Genomic DNA, 25,972 nt, shown 5'->3' with positions numbered 1-25,972 from the left:
AACAGTTAGAACTGGACATGGAACAACAGACTGTTTCCAAATAGGAAAAGGAGTACATCAAGGGTGTATATTGTCATCCTGCTTATTTAACTTATATGCAGAGTACATCATGCAAATGGTGGGCTGGATGAAGCACAAGCTGGAATCAAGATTGCCAGGAGAAATATCAATAACCTCAGATATGCAGATGACATTACCCTTATGGCGGAAAGTAAAGAAGAAACTAAAGAGCCTCTTGATGAAAGTGAAAGAGGGCAGTGAAAAAGTTGGCTTAAAACTCAACATTCAGAAAACTAAGATCATGGCATCCAGTCCTATCACTGCGTGGCAAATAGATGAGGAAACAATGGAAACAGTGAGAAACTATTTTTTGAGGCTCCAAAATCGCTGCAGATGGTGAATGCAGCCAGCCATGAAATTAAAAAATGCTTGCTCCTTGGAAGAAAGCTGTGACCCACCTAGACAGCATATTAAAAAGCAGGGACATTACTTTGCCAACAAAGGTCTGAATAGTCAAACCTGTGATTTTTCCTATGGTCATGTATGGATGTGAGAGTTGGATTATAAAGAAAGCTGAGTGCCAAAGAATTGATGCTTTTGAAGTGTGGTGTTGGAGAAGACTCTTGAGAGTCCCTTGGACAACAAGGAGATCCAACCAGCCCATCCTAAAGGATATCAGTCCTGAATATTCACTGGGAGGACTGAAGTTTAAGTTGAAACTCCAATACTTTGGCCACCTGATGCAAAGAACTGACTCATTGGAAAAGACCCTGATGCTGGGAAAGATTGAGAATGGGAGGAAAAGGGGATGACAGAGGAGGAGGTGGTTGCATGTCATCACTGTCTCAATGGACATGAGTTTGAGTGAGTTGGTGATGGACAGGAAAGCCTGGGGTGCTGCAGTCCATGGGGTCACAAAGAGTGGGACATGACTGTGCAAGTGAACTGTACTAATATTCCATTTTATGTGTATATGTATATGGTGGCTTAGATAGTAAAAAATCTGCTTTGTATGTATATATATTCACATCTTCTTTATTCGTGCATCTGTGAATAGACACTTAAGGTGGCAGTCATATATTGGCAATTGTAAATAATGCTTCTATAGACATTGCGGAGCATGTATCTTTTTGAAATAGTGTTTTCATTTTTTTAAAGGTATATACCCAGGAGTGGAATTGCTGGGTCATATGGTAGCTCTGTTGTTAGTTTTTTGAGGAAGCTTCCTATGTTTTCTACAGTGGCTGCACAAATTTTCATCACCACCAACTGTGTACCAGGATTCTCTTTTCTCCTCATCCTCACCAATGTTTGTCATCTGTGTTCTTTTTGATCATAGCCATTCTGATAGGTATGAGATGCTATCTCACTGTGGTTTTAATTTGTATCTCCCTGATGATTAGTGATGTTGAGCATTTTTTCATGTGCCTATTGGCCATTTGTCTGTCTTCTCTGGGAAAATGTCTATTCAGGTCTTCTGCTCATTTTTTAATCAATTTTTTTTCTCGATGTTTCATTGTATGAACTGTTTATACCTATTAGATATGAACTCTTTATTGGTCATATCATTTGCAAATATTTTCTTCCATTCAATAGGTTGTGTGTGTTTTTTAATTTTTTTTTTTTTGGTATTTTCAGTGATTTCCTTTGCCATGCAAAACTTTGAAATTTAATAAACAAAGTACCCCTTGTTTATTTTTGCTTTTATTTCTTTTGCTTTAGGAGTGGGATCCAAAAAAATATTGCTGAGATTTGTGTCAAAGAGGGTTCTGCCTATATTTTCCTCTAAGAGTTTTATGGTCTCTGGTCTTACATTTAGGTCTTTAATCCATTTTGATTTTATCTTTTTATGTGGTGTGAGAAAATGTTCTAATTCCATTCTTTTTGTGGTAGCTGTCCAGTTTTCCCAGCACCACTTATTAAAGAAACTCTGTTTTCTCCATTGCATATTCTTGGTTCATTTGTTGTAGATTAACTGACCATAAATACATGAGTGTATTTTTCAAGCTCTCTATTTGCTTCATTGACCTGGGCCAATCCATGCTGTTTTGATTACTGTAGCTTTGTAGTATAGTGTGAAGTCAGGGAGCATGATACCTACAGCTTTGTTCTTTTTTCTCAAGATTGCTTTGGGAATTCAGGGTTTTTTTGTGTGGTTCAGTATAAATTTTAAGATTATTTGTTCTGGACTGGCACGATACTGGATGCTTGGGGCTAGTGCACTGGGACGACCCAGAGGGATGGTTTGGGGAGGGAGGAGGGAGGAGGGTTCAGGATGGGGAGCACATGTATACCTGTGATGGATTCATTTTGATATTTGGCAAAACTAATACAATTATGTAAAGTTTAAAAATAAAATAAAATTTAAAAAAAAAGATAATTTGTTCTGTTTCTGTGAAAAATGTCATGGGTATTTTGATAAGGATTGTGTTAAATCTGTTGATTTCTTTGGGTAGTATCAACATTTTAACAATATTAATTCTCCAATCCAAAACACATTATATCTTTCCATTTCTTTGTTTCATATTCAGATTCCTTCATCAGTGTTTTATAGTTTTCCTAGTATAGGTCTTTTACTTCTGTGGTTAAGTTTATCCTGGATACGTTATTCTTTTTGGTGAGATTTTAAACATAATTATTTTCTCGCTTTCTCTTTCTGATAGTTCATTATTAGTGTATAGAAAAAGAGTCAATTTCTATATATCAATCTTGTATCCTATAAGTTTACTAAATCCATTTATTAGTTTTAATGGATAGAGACTTTAGGGCTTTATATATTAAATATTATGTCATCTGAAAATAGTGGTAGGTTTCATCTTCTCTTCCAGTTTGGATGCCATTTATTCTTTATCTAGTCTGATTGTTGAGGCTAGGACTCCAATACTCTATTATGTAGAAATGAAGAGAGTTGAAATTCTTGTCTTATTCTTTTTTTTTAATTTAATTTTATTTTAAAACTTTACAAATTGTATTAGTTTTGCCAAATATCAAAATGAATCCACCACAGGTATACATGTGTTCCCCATCCTGAACCCTCCTCCCTCCTCCCTCCACATACCATCCCTCTGGGTCGTCCCAGTGCACTAGCCCCAAGCATCCAGTATCGTGCATCGAACCTGGACTGGCAACTCATTTCATACATGATATTATACATGTTTCAATGCCACTCTCCCAAATCTTCCCACCCTATCCCTCTGCAACAGAGTCCATAAGACTGTTCTATACATCAGTGTCTCTTTACAGTGTCTCTTTTACCCTGTACACAGGGTTATTGTTAGCATCTTTCCAAATTCTTATTCTGGATTTTAGAGGAAAGGCTTTCAGTTTTTCACTGTTGAGTATGTTAACTATGAGGTTGTCTTATGACAACATGGTCCCTCTGTACTAACTTTGATGAAAATTTTTATCATGAATGAATGAATGATGAAGTCTACCAAATGTTTTTCTGTGTCTACTGAGATCATGTGCTTTTTTCCCTTATTTGCATTAGTGTGATATACGACATTAATTGATTTGTAAATATCAAAGTGTCCTTGTATCCCTGTAATAAATCAGTTGATCATGGTGTGTGATCCTTTTTATATGTTGTTTGATTTGGTTTGCTATTGTTATTTCTCCATTTTCATTTCTTTTTTTGTTTATATCTGTCTTCTCTCCTTTCTTCTTGATGAGCCTGACTCATAGATTATCACTTTCAAAAAACCAGCTCTTGGTTTTATTGATCTTCTCTATTTTACTGCAGGGGATCTCTATTTTATTTATTTCCTCTCTGATCTTTATTATTTTTTCCTTCAACTGACTTTGGGCTTTGTTCTTCTTTTTCTAATTCTTTTATACACCAAGTTAGGTTGTATATTTGAGATTTTTCTTGTTTCTTGAGGTAGGCCTTCTAAATGCTTTTTTTAAACCTCTAATGTTTAGTTCAAATAAATGCCTGCATGCTAAGTCGCTTCAGCTGTGTCCAAATCTGTGCAACCCCATAGACTATAGCCTGGTAGGCTCCTCTGTCCATGGGACTCTCCAGGTAAGAATATTGGCTTGGGTTACCATGCCTTCGGGGATCTCCCCAATCCAGGGATCAAAGCCATATCTCCTGCATTGATAGGCAGGTTCTTTACCACTAGCGCCACCTGGGAAGCCTGTAAAAGTGAACACTAACCCCAATGTGATTTGAACACACAATCTTTTGATCTGGAGTCAGATGTGCTACAGTTGTACCACAAGGTTGGCCTCAAATAAATTCGTATTTAATATTATATAATTGTATTGTGTTCTAATTGTGCATTCAGATATGAAAATGCTGCTCTTCACCCACAACGGCTGCTGCTGCTGCTAAGTCGCTTCAGTCGTGTCCAACTCTGTGCGACCCCATAGATGGCAGCCCACTAGGCTCCTCCGTCCCTGGGATTCTCCAGACAAGAACACTGGAGTGGGTTGCCATTTCCTTCTCCAATGCATGAAAGTGAAAAGTGAAAGTGAAGTCGCTCAGTTGTGTCTGACCCTCAGCGACCCCATGGACTGCAGCCTTCTAGGCTCCTCCGTCCATGGGATTTTCCAGGCAAGAGTACTGGAGTGGGGTGCCATTGCCTTCTCCGGATCACCCACAACTAGTAACCCACATATAAGCAGTGAAAATGCAATGATTTTTTTCTTTGAGTTGTGTGATTTTCTTCTTTATATCTGGTTTCCTTTGAGTCCAGTGACACAATTTAATGATTCATTTGTGCAAAACAGTCTTACAGGTACAGAAACTGAATTATGTGATCTTGATCTCAGTTAGTGTCCTAAACAATAGTCTTTGTCTTGTTCTTGTTTCCTAAAGGAGGCCTTTAAAATTACATGTATTAGAAATTTTCGAAATTAATAAAAACTTACAAATATAATTTGTCTAGACATCTAGGAAGAAAATATCTAGAGATCTAGGAAGAAAACATATTTTCTATGTTATCAATATGTTGCATCAATGGTCCTGGTGGAAAAAAAGTGACAGTTGCTGTTTTTGCCTTTTGGATTAAACATGCCTGGGCATGCCTTCTCTCAGGGCTCAGCTGGTGAATTTCTGGGAACTCTGACCTCTTTACAGCTAATAGCTAGATGCAGTCCTTTGAACCCTTCTGTTCCAAAGAATGCCACTAAGTGCTTAATAAAATCATCTCCTGTGATGCTCACGGCAATCCTATAAGGTAGGTGTGATTATCCTGTTCTGAAAATGAGGAAACTAAGGCTCTGAAAGGTCAAGCAGATTTCCAAGCTTATGTAGGAAATAGCAGAATTAGGACTCTCATTGAGACTGGACCACATTGGGGCTTGTTCAGTTCAGTTCAATTCAGTCACTCAGTCGTATCCGACTCTTTGTGAACCCATGGACTGCAGCACGCCAGGCCTCCCTGTCCATCACCAACTGCCATAGCTTACTCAAACTCATGTCCATTGAGTTGGTGATGCCATCCAACCATTTCATCCTCTGTCGTCCCATTCTCCTCCTGCCTTCAATCTTTCGCAGCATCAGGGTCTTTTAAAGAGTGAGTTCTTTGCATCAGGTGGCCAAAGTATTGGAGTTTCAGCGTCAGTCCTTCCAATGAATATTCAGGACTGATTTCCTTTAGGATGGACTGGTTGGATCTCCTTGCTGTTCAAGAGACTCTTAAGAGCCTTCTCCAACACCACAGTTCAAAAGCATCAATTCTTTGGTGCTCAGCTTTCTTTATAGTCCAACTGTCAGATCCATATATGACCACTGGAAAAACCATAGCCTTGACTAGCTGGACCTTTGTTGGCAAAGTAATATCTCTGCTTTTTAATAAGCTGTCTAGGTTGGTCATAACTTTTCTTCCAAGGAGCAAACATCTTTTAATTTCATGGATGCAGGCAGCATCTATAGTGATAAAGTTGTCACTATTTTCATCATTTCCCCACCTATTTGCCATGAAGTGATGGGACTGGATGCCATGATCTTAGTTTTCTGAATGTTGAGCTTTAAGCCAACTTTTTCACTCTCCTCTTTCACTTTCATCAAGAGGCTCTTTAGTTCTTCTTCACTTTCTGCCATAAGGGTGGTATCATCTGCATATCTGAGGTTATTGATATTTCTCCCAGCAATCTTGATTCCAGCTTGTGCTTCTTCCAGCCCAGCATTTCTCATGATGTACTCTGCATATAAGTTAAATAAGCAGGGTGACAATATACAGCCTTGACATACTCCTTTCCCAATTTGGAGCCAGTCTGTTGTTCCATGTCCAGTTCTAACTGTTGCTTCTTGATCTGCATACAGATTTCTCAGGAGGCAGGTCAAATGGTCTGGTATTCCCAGGTCTTTCAGAATTTTCCACAGTTTGTTGTGATCCACACAGTCAAAGGCTTTGACATAGTCAATAATGCAGAAATAGATGTTTTTCTAGAACTCTTCTTGCTTTTTCTGTGATCCAACAAATGTTGGCAATTTGATCTCTGGTTCCTCTGCCTTTTCTAAATCCACCTTGAACATCTGGAAGTTCACACTTCACACTGAGGCTTGTGATATTAACTATCATCAATGCCAGGCAGGAGACACAGTTATGTGGTCATAAACACACATACTCATGTATACATGTGTGTGTTGACTGAAGAAAAAAAATACAACATACAAGTTGTAAATTTTTATTTGGAAACCTTCAGTTCAGTTCAGTCACTCAGTTGTGTCTGACTCTACAACACCACATACTACAGCACGCCAGGCTTCCTTACTGAGGATTATAGCCTGGGAGCCAGCCACTCAACTCTGAGGAACAGTTCCAAAAAGGTAAGGGAGAAGCCAGGATATATAGGAATTTTTGCTGAAAAAAGAAACCTGTAGTCAAACACCAAAAGATTACTGCTAATCACACAAAAAATGATTATCGTGCTTTTCCATGTATAGGAAAGTGCAAGAGTCTGGGCTCATTGAAATGATTTCACAGATACGCATCTGAACTATCCAGGGCCAGTGTCCAGAGTACAGAACATTTCCTGTTTTTCTTCATTCTGAATGCCCCTCAGGGCACACCGCTGGGTACCGCTGCCAGGGCTGGTGGCTTGCTGGTGGGCAGCATTCGTAGTTTACTGGAATGGCTGGCAATGTTCCTTTTCCATAGGCGTGCACGCGCACAGAAACACACACACAGACGCCGCACACACTACGCAAGTGCTGTCTGCACAGAGCTCTGCTCCCGCAGCTGCAGGAGCAACTCAGACCAGAGCATGCCTTTCTCGTGCCCCTCAGCTACCTGGAGAGACACTGGCAGTGTTTTCCGTTGCCTGCTCTCTCGGGCCACTGCAGCTCGAATCTCTCAGTTTGCAGACCTCCTCCTCTGCCCCAGGTCGCTAAGCCTTCTGGAAATGAATGGAACTGATCCTCTCTGCTCCCCCTTTTCTCCAGAGCTCGTCCTTCCTGGGGATGGTTCTGCCACCAGCAGGGCCCCTTTCTCTTCCCTGACAGATGTTAAGACAGGACCTTCCAAGTTCCATGCCCATCACTGGAGCCCTGTACCTTCCCTCCTCTCCCATCTCTTAGCCAGAGATTTAGGCTTTATTTCTTTAGCAGGAGCACATTTAATATTGTAGCTATTTAATAATTTATTAATTACTTGGGAGCACAGGAGGCCTTATTTCACTGTCTGCAAAACATGCTTAGTTTCAGTCATTCATTCTTCCTGCTTCCAACTATAAAACTTTTGTCAGAGAAGTTTTTTGAAGAATAGAATTTTATTTAATAGGGATATAACCTCCTAAAAGGACTTCCCTGGTGGCTCAGCTGGTAAAGAACCTTCCTGCCAATGCAGGAGATGCAAGAGATGCAGGTTCAAGCCCTGGGTTGGGAAGATCCCCTGGAGAAGGAAATGACAACCCGCTCCAGTATCCTTACCTAGAAAATCCCATGGACAGAGGAGCCTGGTGGTCTATAGTCCATGGGTTGCAAAGAGTCAGATATGATGCACGCACACATACAGCCTTCTAAAAAGCAATAATATGGTAATCTAATTTCTAAAAAAAAAAAAAAATCAATAGTGCTTCCCTCAAGCCCTTCTCTTTTCTCTAAACTACTTACTTTTTTCACTCTAAGCATTTCTTGGGGAAGGGAAAGCTCTGAAAAAGTTGCCTTCACATCTCCTCTTAGATAAATCCTGTTCATAAATGAAGTGGCTTAAAAGCTAGGTCAGCTGTCATGTGAATAATTTAATATTCATCCCTTCTGTAATGTGCATTATTTTGGAACATTTCTCAGGATAGACAGAGATTTCCTAAGAAGTAGAGGAGCAGCTTAGTGAACACCTGACCTGTAGGCAGGTCCCTGGCCAGTGTTGAGGATCCTCCCTGAGTTGCCTCTGACATTGTGGGTCGTGGGGCAGGGGGTTTCTACCACTATCATGAGTTATAGGCTGGATCCATGGGCTAGACGAGGAAGAGTTAAGAGTGACTAGTACATTAGCCCATAGGAGTGAGAAGATGGCCCAAGTTGAGACAGGAGAGGTTTCAGGGTAAGTTCAGAGGCGTCACAGCAGAGTGGCTGGACCAACATCAATGGTCACCTTCATGTCCCAGCAGCCAGCTTGGTGGCCTTGACTAGCAGTTTACTTCTCTGCTGGGACCTCTCTTTTCTCTTCCTTAAAACGAAGGGCCTCTGAGCAGCTTTCTGCCTCCTTCCACGTGTGTTTCTACGAGGACGGGTTCTTGGTTGTGCATGTTCAGATCTGAAACAGGTTGATCTCTGTGCTCAGTAGACATGGTTTTCATCTGCACCCATCATTTCTCTATAAACCAGATTGTCTTTGTTTTTCTCTTATCTAAAGAGCTCCCCTCTCTCCAGGACCACAGGATTATTTAGTTTCTAGGGTAGGTTCCCTCTCTGATGTGCCTAATCCAGAAGCTGTTTGGTATCAGAATGTTAGAATTACCCTAAAGTTGTTGAGTAACTTTCTTCTAGTTCCTAATCAAAAACCATAAAAGGCTAATTTGGGTTTCTTCAGTTTATGGAGACTCTGTGCAGGATGATAATACAGCATTATGGATGCTTTAGTGACCTTGGCTGTGGCCTTGGATGGGGGTAAGTCAGTCTGTCTTTCCATCTATCCATTCATTCATCATCCATTTGTCTACCTATCACACATCCATCCACCCATCTATCCTTCCCCTCTCTCTCCCTCCCTCTGTCCCTCCCTCCCTTCCTTCCTCTGTCCTTTCCTGCCTCCCTCTTCCTTGTTTCCATAACTCCCACCCTTCCTTCCTTCTTTCCATCCCTCCCTCTGTATCTGGAGTTATAAAGAAATCTTTCCTTTAGCAACATGCTTTTCCTTCCTTTATCAATGCTTCACTGAATCATCTGTCATTCATTTCAAAAATTAGCATGCTGGGTTAATAGATGCCTGTAGCTTATTTCATGCAGAATCACAAGGAATTGGAATTTTTTTTTTTAATTAGCACATTAGTCACCGTCTGATATTGTCCTCCCCGCACTGTTTCTCACGCATTTTCCAGCTGAGTCACCATGTAATGCAGTTGGCTGGCTGATGAGATGACCCCTGACACATTTGGACATCACCGCTCTTAGGTTTCTCAGGAAACTACATTGAATTATCTTGAAAAGAATCAGGCTTTTCGCCTCTCATTTTCTTTCTTTCTTTCTTTTTTTTTTTTTTTAAGATAAGCATACTTTAAGTTCAGAAGAGAGTACAGCTAAAATACCCACGATCTACACACAGTGTCTATTTTGGTCTTAAGTGTGATAGACTAGTTTCTCGACCTTGGCACTATCGACATTTTGGGACTGATAATTTTGTGGGGCTGACTTGTACACTGTACGATGTAAGCAGCTTCCCTGGCTTTTACTTCGTAAATGCCAGGGGCACCATTTCCAGTGATGATAACCAAAAATGTCTCCAAATTCTGTCAAATGTCCCCAGGGGAGAAGGTGGGCAAAAATCATCCTTGGTTGAGAACTAGACCAGAAAGTTACAGTGACTTTGGGGTCCTTTCATGCTGTCAAAACAAATCACTCACAAAAAGAGATAAAGCAGAACTAAGTCTCCTTCACTGACTCAGTGTGAGTTCTGATGATGTGCCAGGCACAGTGCCAAGTGACAAGGATTCAGTCAGACATTGATAAGGTTTTGTCCCTGCCTGCACAGAGCTCCCAGCGAAGTCAGGGAAGCAGACGTGTAAACCGATCATCATGTATTGATGGGACTTAATAGGGAGAAAGTTAGTCATATTGCTGGATGTTCTGTGTCTATCAGATTGTGTACCAACATCACTTCTCAAACGATTCTTCTGGGGTCCTGCGAATACAGCCTGCCTTTAAATTGGGCACCCCAAAAGCATCCCTTGTTCTTTCCTTCACCTTGGAGCCTTGCTCAGGTTGTTCCTCCTGAAAGATCTTATGTCAGACTTTTACATCTCCAGATTTCCCCTGTCACTCACAGGCAGGCCAGGGAGCCATTCTGGATCGCTTTAATTTGCATTGATGTCTGCCCACCTAATTCCCATTATGAAACTCACAGTCTCTTCTGCACAGTTGATGGCTAAATTGCATGCTGTATTGCTTGATTCCCCTGTTTCTCATGCATTGGTCTCATCCCTCAAGTAGATTATGGGCTTTTTGAGGTGAAGCTCGGTATTATACTCAAATGTTTGCATTAATGGCCTAAGAAGTCACTATTTGACTGCTGTTGGCGTGCAACTAAGTGTGAGAATTGAACTCAAATCTATTATAAAAGACAAGTAAAAGAATGATGAAATGAAAGCAAAACCTGTAGCCAAAGAGAGAGAGGTGCTTGGTCTTCTGCCTGGTACATTCTTTTCTGCCTAATGAACCTCTGCTGATGCGTCAAAACCCCCGAGCACATTACCTTCCTCGTTATGCTTTTGTGGCTCCAGATTGTGAAGCGCGTCTCTACTCTGCACTTTGAGAGTGTTGTGTGCACAGATGTGGTTGCTGGGGAATCCCCTGGGGTGAGCCGCTGCCTTGGTCTCTAGAACCCAACTAAAGAAGAAGTGCTAGGTGTGAAGATGTCCGTACACGTTATTCTGAGACAACTATGTCAGATGTCATTTTACAGTGAAGAACGCTGAGGTCCTTAGGAGAAGAGTAACTCACATGGTAGAACAGCCAATTCCAGTTCTCTTTTTGAACCAGTCCCCCTATAGCCAAGGAAAGCCACTGTGTAAAGACTGCATCAATTACATAGAAGAGGTGGTTTTGATTCATGCTCTGGTCCTTAACGATCAGGGGTACTGTTCTGACCCCCAGGAGAGTATACGGTGTTCAGTCTTCTCAATGAAAATAACCAATAAACCATCTATGGTAAGAATAGAAAAGAGCTTTATCTGAGATAAATTGAGGACTGTATCTCAGGAGAGACCCTCTCATCTAACTCCAAGGAACTGCTCCAGAGAAGCACGGTTTTCCTGCTTGTCAGAACAAAGAGCATGAAACAAGTCAGGGATACATTCCTGGAAGGTTTCAAGAAAAACAGCTCAGGAGGTCCACAGCCAGTCAGTATGGCTCTGGCACCTGGGAAGACAGTCTTATCATCAAGGGAGGGCCACCACTGGCACCTCAAGAAGGGACGCACTTAATCCTTATTTTTAGCATGGACATTCTCTGCTCCTCGGTGCACCACTTTCTTTAATAATTAAAGCAGGTGTGCAACGTGTGTGTGATGGGCCACAAACAGGATGTTTTAGTTAGTGTAAAATTCATGTCAACTCAAGTATAAGCCGAACGACTTCCCTGTACCTCAGGATGTGAACGTTACTTTCATCAGTCTGCATGAACTGAGTGTTTCAAATGAGAAGGTAGTTGCTTTCCGTGCAAATCCTGTTCCAAAAGCAATGCTGAAAAAAGTAACAGCCCATTGAGAGTTTTAGTAAGTTCCATTAACAAAGGTAGCTTTCAATTCGTGGAGAGAACAAGTAAATACGATTGTGACCACCTACTAATTACTTAGAGATGCCCTGGGGAGTGTGCGTTCAAACATTGTGCTAATACATGCATGCTCAGTCGCTCAGTCATGACCTTCATGGACTGCAACCTGCAACCAAGCTGGTTCCTCTGTCCATGGGATTTTCCAGGCAAGGATACTGGAGTGGGTTGCCATTGCCTATTCCAGGGGATCTTCCCAATCCAGGTATCAAATTTGCATCTCTTGGGTCTCCTGCATTGGCAGGTGGGTTCTTACTGCTGCGCCACCTGGGAAGCCCATTCAAACATCATTAGTACCAAATATTGAGAAGAGTATTGAAACAAAAGTGCTTTATATGCAGGCATACACTTTTAATTCATATGGGATAAAATCTAGTTATTGAGATTAACTATATTAGACAGTTGACACTTGAGGCAAATTTCCCTGATTTGAAATAATGGATAGCACTTGCTTTTGTTGCAAGAAAGAATTAACACAGAGAGGGAAAGGGCAGTATAAGGTCTTGAACACTGAAGAGCTGAAGTGTATTTTTATTTGAACACTTGGAACGTTAAATCTGGATCAACATGCCTTTGACAAGTATGGACATCTACAACAATCAAAACAGTTGAACAAGAGATTACCTTGAGGGATGAGATATGGATGGTTCAGAAAGAATTAGACAAATAAAATGCAGGAGTAAATATGCATTTTCTTAAGTGAGATACAGAATCTTTGGTATCTTCATGTAGACTCCATACCCTACAGTTGCTAAAAAAAAAATACTAGCTTGTGGCCCTAGTGGTAAAGAACCTGCCTGCCAGTGCAGGAAATATAAAGTGATGTGGGTTCAATCCCTGGGTCAGGAAGATCCCCTGGAGGAGGGCATGGCAGCCCACTCCAGTATTCTTGCCTGGAGAATCCCATGGACAGAGGAGCCTGGAGGGCTACTACAGTCCATAGGGTTGCAAAGAGTCAGACACGACTGAAGTGACCTAGCACGAATTACTTCAAAAAGCTGTTGCTCCTGTTAATACCAAGTCACTTGAGAGATTTTTCTCAGTGAGGTGAAACCTTACATCTAACGATACTCATCTTTTACGAAAAATCTTCACACTTTCTGCTCCTTTGATCTGCCATCTTCCTATGACTCTGGAGACAGCTAGATAGGTTCAGCCTCCATTTACAACGACTTGGGATCTGAATAGAGGACAGCTTTGGTTAGAAGGGTTTTTCTGGGCAGATATTTTGGAAAGGCTCATCTGACATATGGAGTTAGTGTCCATGTCTCTGGCCATTCACAGACACTCCTGTTCAGCTTCCCTCCCTACTCCATGTCCGTGGGCTCTGCTAGTCCTGCTTCTTACTTAGTGATGAAGCTTTCTCTTTGTTCCTCTCAACCTGGAGTTGAATTTTCAAACTTGCTAGGCTTATCTGATCACTCTGGCCCAGCCCTGAATTTTTGATCCCTTTGCTGTTCCACATGGCCTCAGGCCAGTTTAACATTTTTTTTCCTGATTCATCCAAGACTATTCTCCTGGAGTTAAAGTCAAAGGGCAGCCTTGCCTCAGTTCAGTTCAGTTCAGTTCAGTTGCTCAGTCGTGTCCGACTCTTTGCGAACCTATGGACTGCAGCATGCCAGGCCTCCCTGTTCATCACCAACTCCCGGAGTTCACCCAAACTCATGTCCATTGCGACAGTGATGCCATCCAACCATCTCATCCTCTGTCGTCCCCTTCTCCTACTGCCTTCAATCTTTCCCAGCATCAGGGTCTTTTCAAATGAGAGTTCTTCACATCTGGTGGCCAAAGTATTGGAGTTTCAGCTTCAGCATCAGTCCTTCCAATGAATATTCAGGACTGATTTCCTTTAGGATTGACTGGTTGGATCTCCTTGTAGTCCAAGGGACTCTCAAGAGTCTTCTCCAACACCACAGTTCAAAAGCATCAATTCTTTGGCGCTCAGCTTTCTTTATAGTCCAACTCTCACATCCATACATGACTACTGGAAAAACCATAACTTTGCCTATTCATGTGTAAATTCCATGTGACCCCAGTTGTCATGAGGAAACCTGGGATGACTCTCAACACTGGAGGGAAATCTTCTTAGGGTCCACCTTCTCTCAGAGGTTTCCTTCCTGGGAGAAGAATATTTCTCTCCTACTTCATAATCCAAGGACCCAGGCACATAGTTCTGGACACTCATCCCAGGAGGTGTGCACATTTTGAGGTACAGGGAATGCTAAAACATCTTGTTTGTGGTCCGTTAAACACATTTTGTGCTGGCTTCCCCGGTGGCTCAGTGGTAGAGAATCGACCTCCAGTGCAGTGGAGTTGGGTTCAGTCCCTGATCCCGGAAGACCCCCTGGAGAAGGAAAGAGCAACCACTCTAATATTTCTCGCCTGGAAAAACGCCATGGACAGAGGAGCATGGCGGGCTAGTCTTAATGTGTCTGATAGAACTTAGCAACTGAACAAAAACAAAACATACATTTTACGACTGCTTTAATTATTAAAGAAAAGGGTACAAAGACCAGAAGTAGTGAATGTCACTCATGCTGCATTATTATATTTATATATTGATGGATTTGATTTGCTAATATTTTATAGAGGATTTTTTTTTTCATCTATGCTCATAAGGAGTATGGTCTGAAAGGTTTTTTTTTTTTTTCTTGTAATGTTTTTGTCAGGTTTTGGTACCTGGTTGATGCTGACCTCATAAAATGAGTTGGGAAATATTCTGTCCTCCTTTATTTTCTGAAAGAATATGTGTAAAATTGACATTTTATTTTCTAAATGTTTGATAAACTTCTCCAGTCAAACTATCTGGTTCTGGAGATGTTTGTTCATTTGTTTGTGGAAGGCTTTGGATTAAAACTTCAATGTATTTTATATAGCATTATTCTATTTCTATACATTCTATTTCATCTTGAGTCAGTTTTGGTAAGTTTATTTTTTTCAGAGAATTTGTCTATTTCATATTTGTAATTGAATCCATTGGCATAAAGTCGTCTACAGTGTTGTTCTAGTGTTCTTTTCCTCTGTAACATCAGTCATCACATCTCCTCTTTCATTTCTTGGTTTTATCGATTTTATTAACATTTAAGAGAAGCAGTTTTGTGTCCCCCTAATTATTTTTCCTAGGTCATTTGGATTTCACCTTTCTCACACAAAGCAAATTTCTCTTGCATGACTTTTATCTCAGGTCTGACACATTTATGAAAATGCTTTTCTCACAGAGAAGACTCATATTAAGCCATGAAATCATTTTTAATATGCAACCTATAAATGAGAGTCTTCAAAGAATAGGCATATAATTAACTGAATGTTTTATCCACCCGTCAAATTGATTACACATTGAGATGTTTTCTGCCAGCGTTTCAAATTCCAACTTTAGTGGTTCAATTTAAACACCATCTAAAGATGATTGAAAATGGGTTTTCGCTGAATTCATTTTTCTGTAGAGGACCCTTCTTGAGAACAGGTGTTTTCTCCTGTGACACTGGTAAGTAATACCACCTGTCACACTGCATGCTATAAACCACTGTTCTGCAAATCTATTAGCTGTGATTCATATCTGACCTGCCTTGTAAAAACAAAGATGAAGCCGTGCTTCAGACTGAATGACTTAATGCACACTGAAACAATCTACTTTCTCTGAGTTTAGCCTCAGTCCCTCTGAGCACGTGTTATTTTCAGGGAGGAAATTGGTTCTAAATTGAGAGGCTGCATTAACTCTTTCAGACAACAGAATGACAGGAACACATCTTTCTAAACAGCTTCCTGGAGGCCTGATGGAGTGCACACCTTTCTCTGGTTCTCATCTTACTGGCTAGAAGTGATTTTTACAAGGAGGGGACTCGATCTCATCATGGCTTGGGCGCCCATCATTTCTTTAAAGAAAATTTCTGGCTTTTTATTCCATCCTTTTTTGTCTGAAGACAGTAATACACCTGTGATTGTATTGTTGTTCAGTCGCTCAGTCGTGTCCAACTCTTTGTGACCCCATGGACTGCAGCATGCCAGGCTCCCCTGACTTTCACCATATCCCAGAGCTTGTTCAAACTCATGTCCATTGAGTCAGTGATGCCATCCAACCATCTCATCCTCTGTCAACCCCTTCTCTTTCTGCCTTCAGTCTTTCCCAGCATCAGGGTCTTTTCCAATGAGTCAGCTCTTCTCATCAGGTAGCCAAAGTATTAGAGCTTCAGCATCAGTCCTTCCAATGAATATTCAGAATTGATTTCCTTTAAGATTAACTAGTTTGATATCCTTGTAGTCCAAGGGACTCTCAAGAGTTTTCTCCAACACCACAGTTCAAAAGCATCAATTCTTTGGCACTGAACTTTCTTTATGGTCCAACTCTCACATCTGTACATGACTACTGGAAAAACCATAGCTTTGACTAACAAGGACCTTTGTCAGCAAAATAATGTCCCTCCTCTTTAATATGCTTTCTAGGTTGGTCATAGCTTTTCTTCCAAGGAGCAAGCGTCTTTTAATTTCATGGCTGCAGTATGATTTCATTGGTAATGGCAACAGTTAGTGCCATGGTTTCAGAGCAGTCTATAGAAATTATTGGGGTACTTGTCGAGTTTCCCATGAAGGGGATGCCAAACCAATACGGACCCTCACACAACATCGTACCCCGTTTGGGGCCACACACGCTTGTCTGTGTCTTTCCGGCACTGATGGGCCTTACATGGTGCATCTCTGAACAGTCATACATAAAGAGAATATTAAAAAGTTTTCAGTATGAGTTTATTTAATTCTTTCCAAACTTTGTTAAAAATTAAAGAAATATAATTCCACTAGCATGTCATCATTATGTTAATATTCATTTATGTGTATGTATATGTGCTTAGTCCCTCAGTCGTGTGGCCCACCAGGCAAGAATCCTGGTGTGGGTTGCCATTTCCTTCTCCAGGGGAATCTTCCTGACCCAGGAGTTGAACTCGGGTTTCGTACTGCAGGTGGATTCTTTGCCATCTGAGCTACAAGGAAAGCGCAATATTCATTGAACAAACTGCAGCTTTCATACTGAAGAAGTATGTGAGGATCCCATTTGAAAAGCTATTGGTCAGGTTTAGCTGGTATTCTGCTGAGCTGCCTTTTGCATTTGTTGACCTTTTTCATCCCTAGAGTTACCTTTAGATAGATATAGCTATGTCCTCTTTGGTTTTGCTTTTAGATGAAGGATGTGTCAGTTTAAACAGACACAAGATGTGAAAAGCAGACACTATGCAGAGGAAGACACTTAAGAAAGAAGTCAGGCTTTGGAAACAAATCTGAGTTTAAATTCTCACTTCTTTACTCACTGGTGGCTTCTCCAGAGCTGAACTTTATCCTGTCGGCAGTGATGGAATAGATGTGGAGAGAATGTTAATCTGGCAATCAGATAGGTGATGAAAACTAAAGTCAGGTATGGTGTGTTTAAAGCATTGACTAAGTGTGTTCTGCTCTTTGGTGAACACAACGGGAGGTGAGACGCAGCTTCTGCTATCATGTCATGCAATGTGTGGATGATAGGATTCCAAGACAACATGGGAGTCCAGTGAAAGAAATCCATGCTAATCAGAGCTATACAGAGTGGCTTGTGGGGTCCATAAGGAGGAATTCTGCTTAGAAGAGAAGGGGCAGGAGGGGGCTGCCTTTTAAGAGGAGTTGGCATTACAGCAAGTTATGGATAGATGAGAGATTTCATCAAGTGAGAATGTGCTCAAAAGCAGAGATGGGACCGAAGTAAAAGGTACACAGCCTTTGAGAGAATACAGAGAATCAGATGAAGCTGAATTGAGGAGTATACCTCTCTCACCTCTCTCCCTCCCTTCCTCCTTTCATCCCTCCTTCCCTACCTTCCTTCTTTCCTTCTTCCTCTTTCTTTCCTTCTTCCCTGTCTTCCTTGTAATATTCTTCCATCCCTTTCTTCCATCCTTCCTGCAATAGTTATGTGCCAGGCACTGGGAATATGTGCTGAAAAAAATATTTAGCCTCCTTAATGGAGCTTAGAGTCCAGCCCAGTGGGGGCAGGTTTTCTTTCATTAGGAATATAGATTTGAGTGTTTAAATAGAGGATCAGCAAGTGACTCACAGCTGGCTATGCAGCTAGAAAGCTGTCATAGTAGATCAGAAAAGACAGTCTTGAAGCTTTTATCAAAAAACTGCCATGGCACTGAAATGATGGGGTATAGGAGAAAGACATGGCAACCCACTCCAGCATTCTTGCCTAGAGCATCCCGTGGACAGAGGAGCCTGGTGGGCTGCTGTCCATGAGGTCGCACAGAGTCGGACACGACTGAAGCGACTTAGCATGAATACATGCAATTAACTGTTATCAGAGCTCAATGAAATTATTACACAGAATAGTAACAGGGTTAAGAGCATGACCTAGAGGCCAGACTATCTGGGTTTATATCTCAACTCCAGTCCTTACAAGATGTTTTAATTTGGAGCAATTGTTAAGCCTCTCTCTACCTGTTTCCTTATCTGTAAAATGGGGATTGTAATAGTACCTCCCTCCTAAGGTAGCCAGGGAAATTAGATGAGTTAATATGTATAACTTCTTAGAAAAATGCCTGGCACATATTAGTCCTGGATAAATACAGGCCATGAATATTACATTACTTCTTCTTGTACACTAAATTAGAATGAACTTCCCAATGAGGAACCAATTGGTCCCAATTTTTGTAGAAACAATAGGTTCAATAGTTGTGTAGAGGTGAACAGCTTTTCGGAAATATAAGAGTCATACATATTCACATATTATAGACTGAAAGAAAATAACAGCAATTATTGGCTTTAAACCAATCTGATTATTGTTACTTTCCTTTCCAAAGTTGGGAAGACATTTAAGTGAAAAAAAAAATATATATGTACATACTTATGTATGAAGTTTTAGAGGAGAAAAAAGTGTGCTCAGCAGTTGACAAATTTTGTTCAAGATTCAGAAGTGCCTTACAAACTGCAGTCCAGGCCTTCAGTATTATTGTGGTAGAGAGAGAAGCCCCAAGACACTCATCTACTGTTTTTATTGTCCAAGCTAATGGTCCATTAACACAGTTCCTTTAGGCTGAGCCTGGTAGAAAATGAGTGTCTTCCAGGCGTGTTTCCTTGTGGTGGGAAGTAGTATTTTTCCTAGGGGAAGAATGTGAAAAATCCCACTTTTTGTACATAGTGGTAAAAATAAGAGAGCGGTATACAGTGGGTGAAGAAATTATCAAGATGGTGTCAGTGTTCAAAGGGCAATCTCTAAGTTCATAATTGGTTTAATAAATTTTATTCAGTAACGGTTTGTCCTCATTAGCTTCAGTGAAATAGTACTAATTTTAAGGTTCATCAGCATGTGAAGAATATACATGCACTTTCAGACACACTTGCACGCACATTTGCACTATTAGCGAAGTAACAGAAAACCAAAATTGCAGGGAGTTCATTACAGATTTTGAACAGTTTGTCCTTCTTTAAAAGTAAATTTCAAAAACCTCAAAGTACTTCTTATATCCACCACAAAAAAATCATTTCTATGATAGTAAATAATTGAGCCTCCAGGTGTATTGTAATCAAGAGTTGTTCTTTTTTATCCTAGCTTCCTGATATAATTTTAAATGCATTGATTGCAAACAGCCAGGCATTTGAATTTAAACCATTTTAAATTTGGTAACACCAAACAAGTGTGAGGCATCAATATTTCCTTTTTTTCTTGTTGGGTTGACTTACAATGTTGTGTTAGTTTCATTTGTACAGTAAAGTGATTCAGTTATACATATGCATATATCTGTCTTTTCAGACTCTCTTTGCTTATAGTTCATTGCAAAATATTGAGTACACTTCTCTGTATTATACAGTAGGCCCTTGCTGGTTATCAATTTTAAGTATAATAGTGTGTATATTTTAATCCCAACCTCTTAATTTATCCCTTCCCTCCCCCACCCTTCCCCTTTGGTAACCATAAATTTGTTTTCTATGATTGTGGGCCTATTTCTATTTTGTATAAATTCATTTGTATCAGGGTTTTTTTTTTCTTAAGATTCCAAATGTAAGTGATACCATATGCTTCTTATTTCTAGTAAGTCTGTCTTGTTGTTCATTCGCCTTTCTCGTCAAGGAATGGCTGAGCCTCATGTTTGGGAAGCCTGCCGCCTGAGCATGGCCTCCCTGTCCTGGCAGTCAGCTGACTCTGAGACCCAGAGTCACCAGCTTCCTTGTCCCAGGACACACCACAGCACCATAAGACCATCCCCACCAGTTCTCCCAAATCCAAGTGCCTACGAGGGTGTCTGTGGCCACCATGCTGTTACTCAATTGTCAGGCAGGCAGCCTGGATCAACTAATTAATTAATAAGCTTAACTGGAGTGAAATATAATTAATTATACAATATTGAGCTGTTCAAATTTAACGCCAGTGAAATTACATAATGAATCTGGCAGAAGGAAAATAGATATCAGTATATAAAGTGCATTCCTGGTGAACCCTCTTCACACACTTTTGACTTTCTGACTCCTGTGATGCAGGCGTATATATTTTGAAACTTGTAGCCCATCCTGTGAAAATCAACCACACATACATACACACACAAATTGGACATCTTTGCCTCATGGGTTTAAAATGATGCTTTGTTTTCATCTGTGTGATGTGATTAATAAATTGATAAAGACTAACATAGTGTATACAGACCTGTTAGCATCCATCTAAGTTGGAGATTAGTTGGAAGCAGTTTTCTATGTTGCTTACCATGTTGTTGTATTTAATGCAGACTTTAATGGGCATCAAAACTAAACAAGACCACAGACACTGACACTTCGCACTTGGCTGGCAACACCAAATTTTAAATGGTTTAAAATTCAAATGCCTAGTCATTTGAAATTAATGTGCTTAATGTTATGTCAGGAAGATAGTGAAAAAAAATAAAGCTTCAGATACATGCTCAAAATATAATACTGATTTATTTGTAATGATATAATAATGTGATGATATTGACTAGTTCAGTTATTATTCATGCAAATTTATAAAAATAAGGACCACTTTTCAATAAATTAATCTTCATATTAAAATGATTAAAAATGTCTTCACTATAGAATACACAAACTTTGTCATTTGGTTCTGTTTTTTTGTGTTTTTTTGTTTTTTTTTAAGAGAAGCCAGTAAGTGACTTGAGAGAATGAAGTATTTTGAATTCATTTTGATATTTAATCTTTAACAAATGTAGCCTTATGTGTCTTAAGAATACGCAAGGTTCAAATCATGCTTAAAATCATTATATGTAACTTATTTGTGGTGAGAGACTGAGGCAATGAGGAAGAGAGGGAAGTTATGAGTAGTGATAGACTTCTTTCTGGGGATTCACATATTCACACTCCAGGTAAGTAAAGAGTTTAAGGAGGTTGTCAGATTCACCCAATGGATTCTGACTGTTGAAGCTCATTTGTTTTTTAAAGGTTATTTAAACTGTTTAGCAATTCTTCTGACAAGCCATATGTTGTAACAGCTACAACTCTCACACACAAGGAGACTGTGCGGGTTGTTCTGAGTTTCATTGCTTGACTTACTGGCAGACCATAATAGCCATTCTAGTTGTGTTTCTGTCTCAGTGATGAAAGTGAGAACATGATTAATTAATTCTCTCAAGTTGGTAACACCCTTGAAAGATTTTTCATCATTTGTACAATAAATCCTCTCAAATGTTGATACTTTGGACACCAAATTATTGTCTCCATTGAATGGTGGTCCCTTATACAGTTTGTGAGTTTCAAAGATACTCCTTCAAGTACAAATTCTAAATCTTGACAAGAATGGCTTCATGGATTTCTCATTAGTTAATAAATAGCCAGTAATATCTGAGCATATGAAATGTAGCAATAACAGATAACACACAGTTTTATAGTTTCCTTATAATTATTTCAGTGTGTTAAATGACTTTTTCACAGATGTTCTTATATAGCTTCTTTATTTACTTTTTACATTTTTTCACAAAAGGAGATACTTCCCTTTTTTGCAGTAGCCAGATGTATTAATAGCAAAATAAGTTTCCAGGCAGAGGAGTCCTCATCATGTGTCTTCAGAGTGCATTTAATTTCATGCATGTGTGAAAGATGACAATGTGATTCCTCAGTACTAAATATTCCTCAGCCATTCGCACTCAGTATGGTTATCCGGAATAAAACTAGATTAAATTTGCAGAGTGGTGAATTATGGAAAATAATGAAGTTGAGGCAATTCATTAATCTTTATCTACTGGTCTATTTTTTATACACTGAATGAAATGGGAAAAAAAAAATTCATTTGGGGACCGATCAAATTGAAAAGGGTCTAACGTGAAGAGAAACATGGGGCTAAAAATGTTTTTTTTTTTTCTTTTTAAATTATCCACAGCACTTTTTCTTACATGCCTCTGTTTTTCTTTTAGTGGCAAAGCATTTCTATAACACTGGTTGAGAAAGTTCAGATGATCGCTGTAATTCTAGGATCCCTGTTCTTAATAGCGAGTGTGACCTGGCTCCTCTGGTCAGCCTTCAGCCCCTATGCAGTGTGGCAGAGGAAGGACATCCTTTTTCAGATCTGCTATGGAATGTATGGTTTTATGGATCTAGTGTGCATAGGTAAGACCATGACGTTCAACGCTAACAAACTGTCAGTAATCCGTTTCTTCCAGCTCTTTCGTTTCCATCAGTCGGGTCTAACCTAGAATGTGGCGGTTCACATGATCTTGGTTCTCTAGCTCATTAACTGCCTGGGGCACCACAATCCACCACTTTTCTCAAAAAGCGTAGCATCTCTGTTCTCAAGTAATCTGAAAAAAAAAAAAAATGAACAGGATAATGCCCCTTTAAAGTGGTTTATTTTGCACCATAAAGAAGGAGGAGTTGAAGAAATTATTTGGGGATGGGCGATGGAAGGATAGTCATTTAATTTCTAAGAATGAACAGCAACTAAATCCCCCTCACGAAGCTGGGAAGGTATTGACTAATGTCAACGGCCATAGTGTGCGTCCGGGGAGAACACGGATACCTGGAGGTCTTACGTCGTGGCCTGGCAACCTCAGACTCCCTGCCCAGGACATAAAGGGCTCCTTGGAAGGGTAAGGACTCGGGGACAGTTTTCCTTGCCATTCTGTGCCGCTTAGTTTCACTTATTACATTTAGTGGTTCAGAAGAGGAAAAGGATGGGATGCTTTAGCCAAAATAGATGCTACAGAAAGGGTTCTTTACGTGTTTCACTGGCCCAATCTCATTTCCCTTGTACCATGGAAAACAGAAGCCGATTCAGGCAGCATCTACTTGTGTATGAGATGCCACAGGCGTTGCGATGGTGACCAGTTGGCACCGGGGAACAGGCATGGAGAGCAACCGTACCTTACCCAGGAGAGCCCCTGCTCAGATGTGGCTGACAACTTACAGGATGTAAAACGAGCCCAGGGAGGAAAGTATGGTCCGAGGACCACCCTTGGCCGCAGCAGCCTCTGCAGCGTCTTATAAAGAAATGCACGTTCTCAAGACCTGCCCCAGACCTGCCAAATCCAACACTTCAGGGTACACCCTCTCCAGCCACCATCTGTGTTCACAAGCTCACTGACGGGCAGATAATGTGAGAGCCACTGACTTCAGGGAATGGACTCGACCTCCCATCGAGTGCCTTGGTTTCTAACCCTGGCCTCTGCTCGGACAGGTCAACCTTGTCTCTCTCTATTTCTTTTTTTTTTTCCTCACCTATAAAAATGGGAATAAGCCTCCATAGCACACAGACTTAAATAAAGGAAAAGACTATTATAAAATAATTATGTTTGTAAATGGGAGTTGTAGATTAAGTGTGTTTGAATAAGACACAAACACTGAAAGACTTGAAATCACTTAGAGTAATGCCTCTACTCACAAAAGCCTTTCAATTAGCAGCAATTTCAATATTCTCAGTCAGTTTTTCTAAGAGAACTTCGTACGTTTAAAAACTATGATCAGCTGGAATTTCACCTCTTTTTCTTTTTTTTGCCATTGTTACTAACACAAGACTAGTAAGAAAGAAAAGTATAAAATTTCAAGTCAAGAAGGAAATAATGGAGGGAGATGTCATGAAAAATATGTAAACTGAGCAGATGTGGCCTGAATAATTGGGCTAATCATGTATATGAACAATTTGCATTAAATGTGATAATACATATGTAGGCATTTGGAAATTCCAACTCTATTCAAATAAATCTCTGGGGTATGGCTCTAAATTGAGATGGATTACAGAATTGTTCTACAAATCCCTCAACAAATTCAGAAATAGTGTTTTCTATCTTTCAATATAAAAGTTATAAAATGTGGTATTCCATTGATATTTAGAGGAGAGATGAAAAATGAAAGAACCATTGGGCTCCCAATCTGACCTGAAGGGAAACAGTTGACTTTATTACAACACTGAAAGGGCCAGGCCTTTCTTGCTTAGGAAATCGTCTTCTTGAATTTCATAGCTTGCATTTAATACTGAGTTATTATATCTTAAATTTTGATTGCTGATGCCAGTCTTTTAATCAAGATTATTAGGATTCTGGTTTTAAGAGCACATACATAGGAACTAATGATCTTTTTGACAACATAAGACGCATTTTGGCCTCCCTTTTGAAATGTGGGTGTTTGCCCATTTAATAAAGTTAAGTTTCTTAGGAAAAAAAACCAGTGGACATTTTCCTGGAGAAGCTTTGGAGAGTGAGTTTTTATCTAGGTTTTAAATATTGACAGTGCTTTTCATTGTCTTTTGGCTCATCAAATCAAAGTCCCATCACTCAATGATTTATTTGTATATTTTAAAAAATATTAAAGAATTCAGATTGAACAGCAGTATTTATTTCACTTTGCAATGTCATTAGTTAGCCTTTTTGGACCCAGAAGTGAACTGAGAGTCGCTCAGTGGTGTCTGACTCTTTGCCACCCTATGGACTGTAGCCTGTCAGGCCCCTCTGTCCATGGAATTTTCCAGGCCAAAATACTGGAATGGGTTGCCATTTCCTTCTCCATTTTGGACCCAGAGAAAAGCTTATTTTTCCCCCAAGAAATTGGAAACCTATTAGATTTAGAAAGCAAATACATGTAGGCTACCAACAGCCAGCTGGATCGTGGCAGGTAATTATTCCTGCTAACATTTCAAATTAATTAAAATGTCAGCTAACTAAATGTAGACAGTAACAAAGTAGCTTACATTGATTATACCTCAAATACCCATGACTGCAAGACCAGAGTGGAGTGAAAAGCGTACATCTTTGTGTCCAGCTTGTTCAGTCCAATCAGCTTTCTAGGTGTCAGACACAGTGCCAAGTGCTGGGAATGCAAATGAGAGCCGGTCACTTTCCTGCCCTCTAGGAGCCCCCAGCCACACAGGGAGGACAGATGTAAGTAACTAGAATTCAGCAGGATGTGCAGGGATGGACTTAAGCACAGGAGATGGTAGTTGAACAAAGCGGGGGGAGATTGACACTGGTTGTTCTATGTGGGAAGGGAACTGTTTCAGGCAGATTTCATGGGGAAGTAATAGCTGAGCAGGCTGATGGATGAAGAGATGCTTGGCACATGGGGAGATGGCCCCCTTGTCACCACCGGAGGCTGTAAGATTGGCTCCCCATTTGGAAGGCTTTAAGGCGGCTGGAAACATTCCCGTATTCCTGTTCATCTAAGCTTTTCAAACTTATTTATACCTAAACGGAAAAGGAGCAGATTGACAGCTTCATAAATGTTCTTCTTAAAAAATATTTCTGTGAATTCATAGAAGATTATTCCAGAATCTAAACAGCGTTCTAGTCCGGTCAGGGTAAGTAATGCGTTGTGCTCAGTCAGTCACTCAGTCACGTCTGACTCTTTGGGACCTTTGTGAGCCCATGAACTATAGCCCTCCAGGCCCCTCTGTCCACCGGCATTCTCCAGGCAAGAATACTGGAATGGGTCGGCATTTCCTCCTCCAGAGGATCTTCCAGACCAAGGGATGGAACCCACATCTCTGGCATCTCCTGCATTGGTGCCATCCAGGAAGCCCACATAATGTTTAGGAAGATAACGTGGGGAAATTTACTTATTCCCAAAGTTAATTTGTTACTT

The 25,972-nt window shown here is 40.3% G+C and overlaps 1 protein-coding gene across 1 annotated transcript in view; it reads left to right on the top strand.

The window, feature by feature from the left end:
• MARCH11 (membrane-associated ring finger (C3HC4) 11) overlaps positions 1 to 25,972 on the top strand; it is a gene marked incomplete at its 5' end in the record, with an annotated part of 116,088 nt that overhangs the window by 68,345 nt on the left and 21,771 nt on the right. Inside the window, one exon of the mRNA XM_010858809.1 lies at positions 22,318 to 22,510. Within this exon, the coding sequence (XP_010857111.1) occupies positions 22,318 to 22,510 (193 nt within the window). The remainder of the gene's footprint in view (positions 1 to 22,317; positions 22,511 to 25,972) is intronic.

The sequence above is a fragment of the Bison bison genome, unplaced genomic scaffold (genome assembly GCF_000754665.1).
Source record: "Bison bison bison isolate TAMUID 2011002044 unplaced genomic scaffold, Bison_UMD1.0 scf7180017864440, whole genome shotgun sequence".
Taxonomy (NCBI): Eukaryota; Metazoa; Chordata; class Mammalia; order Artiodactyla; family Bovidae; genus Bison; species Bison bison.
This window is presented reverse-complemented; position numbering and strand designations above follow the sequence as displayed.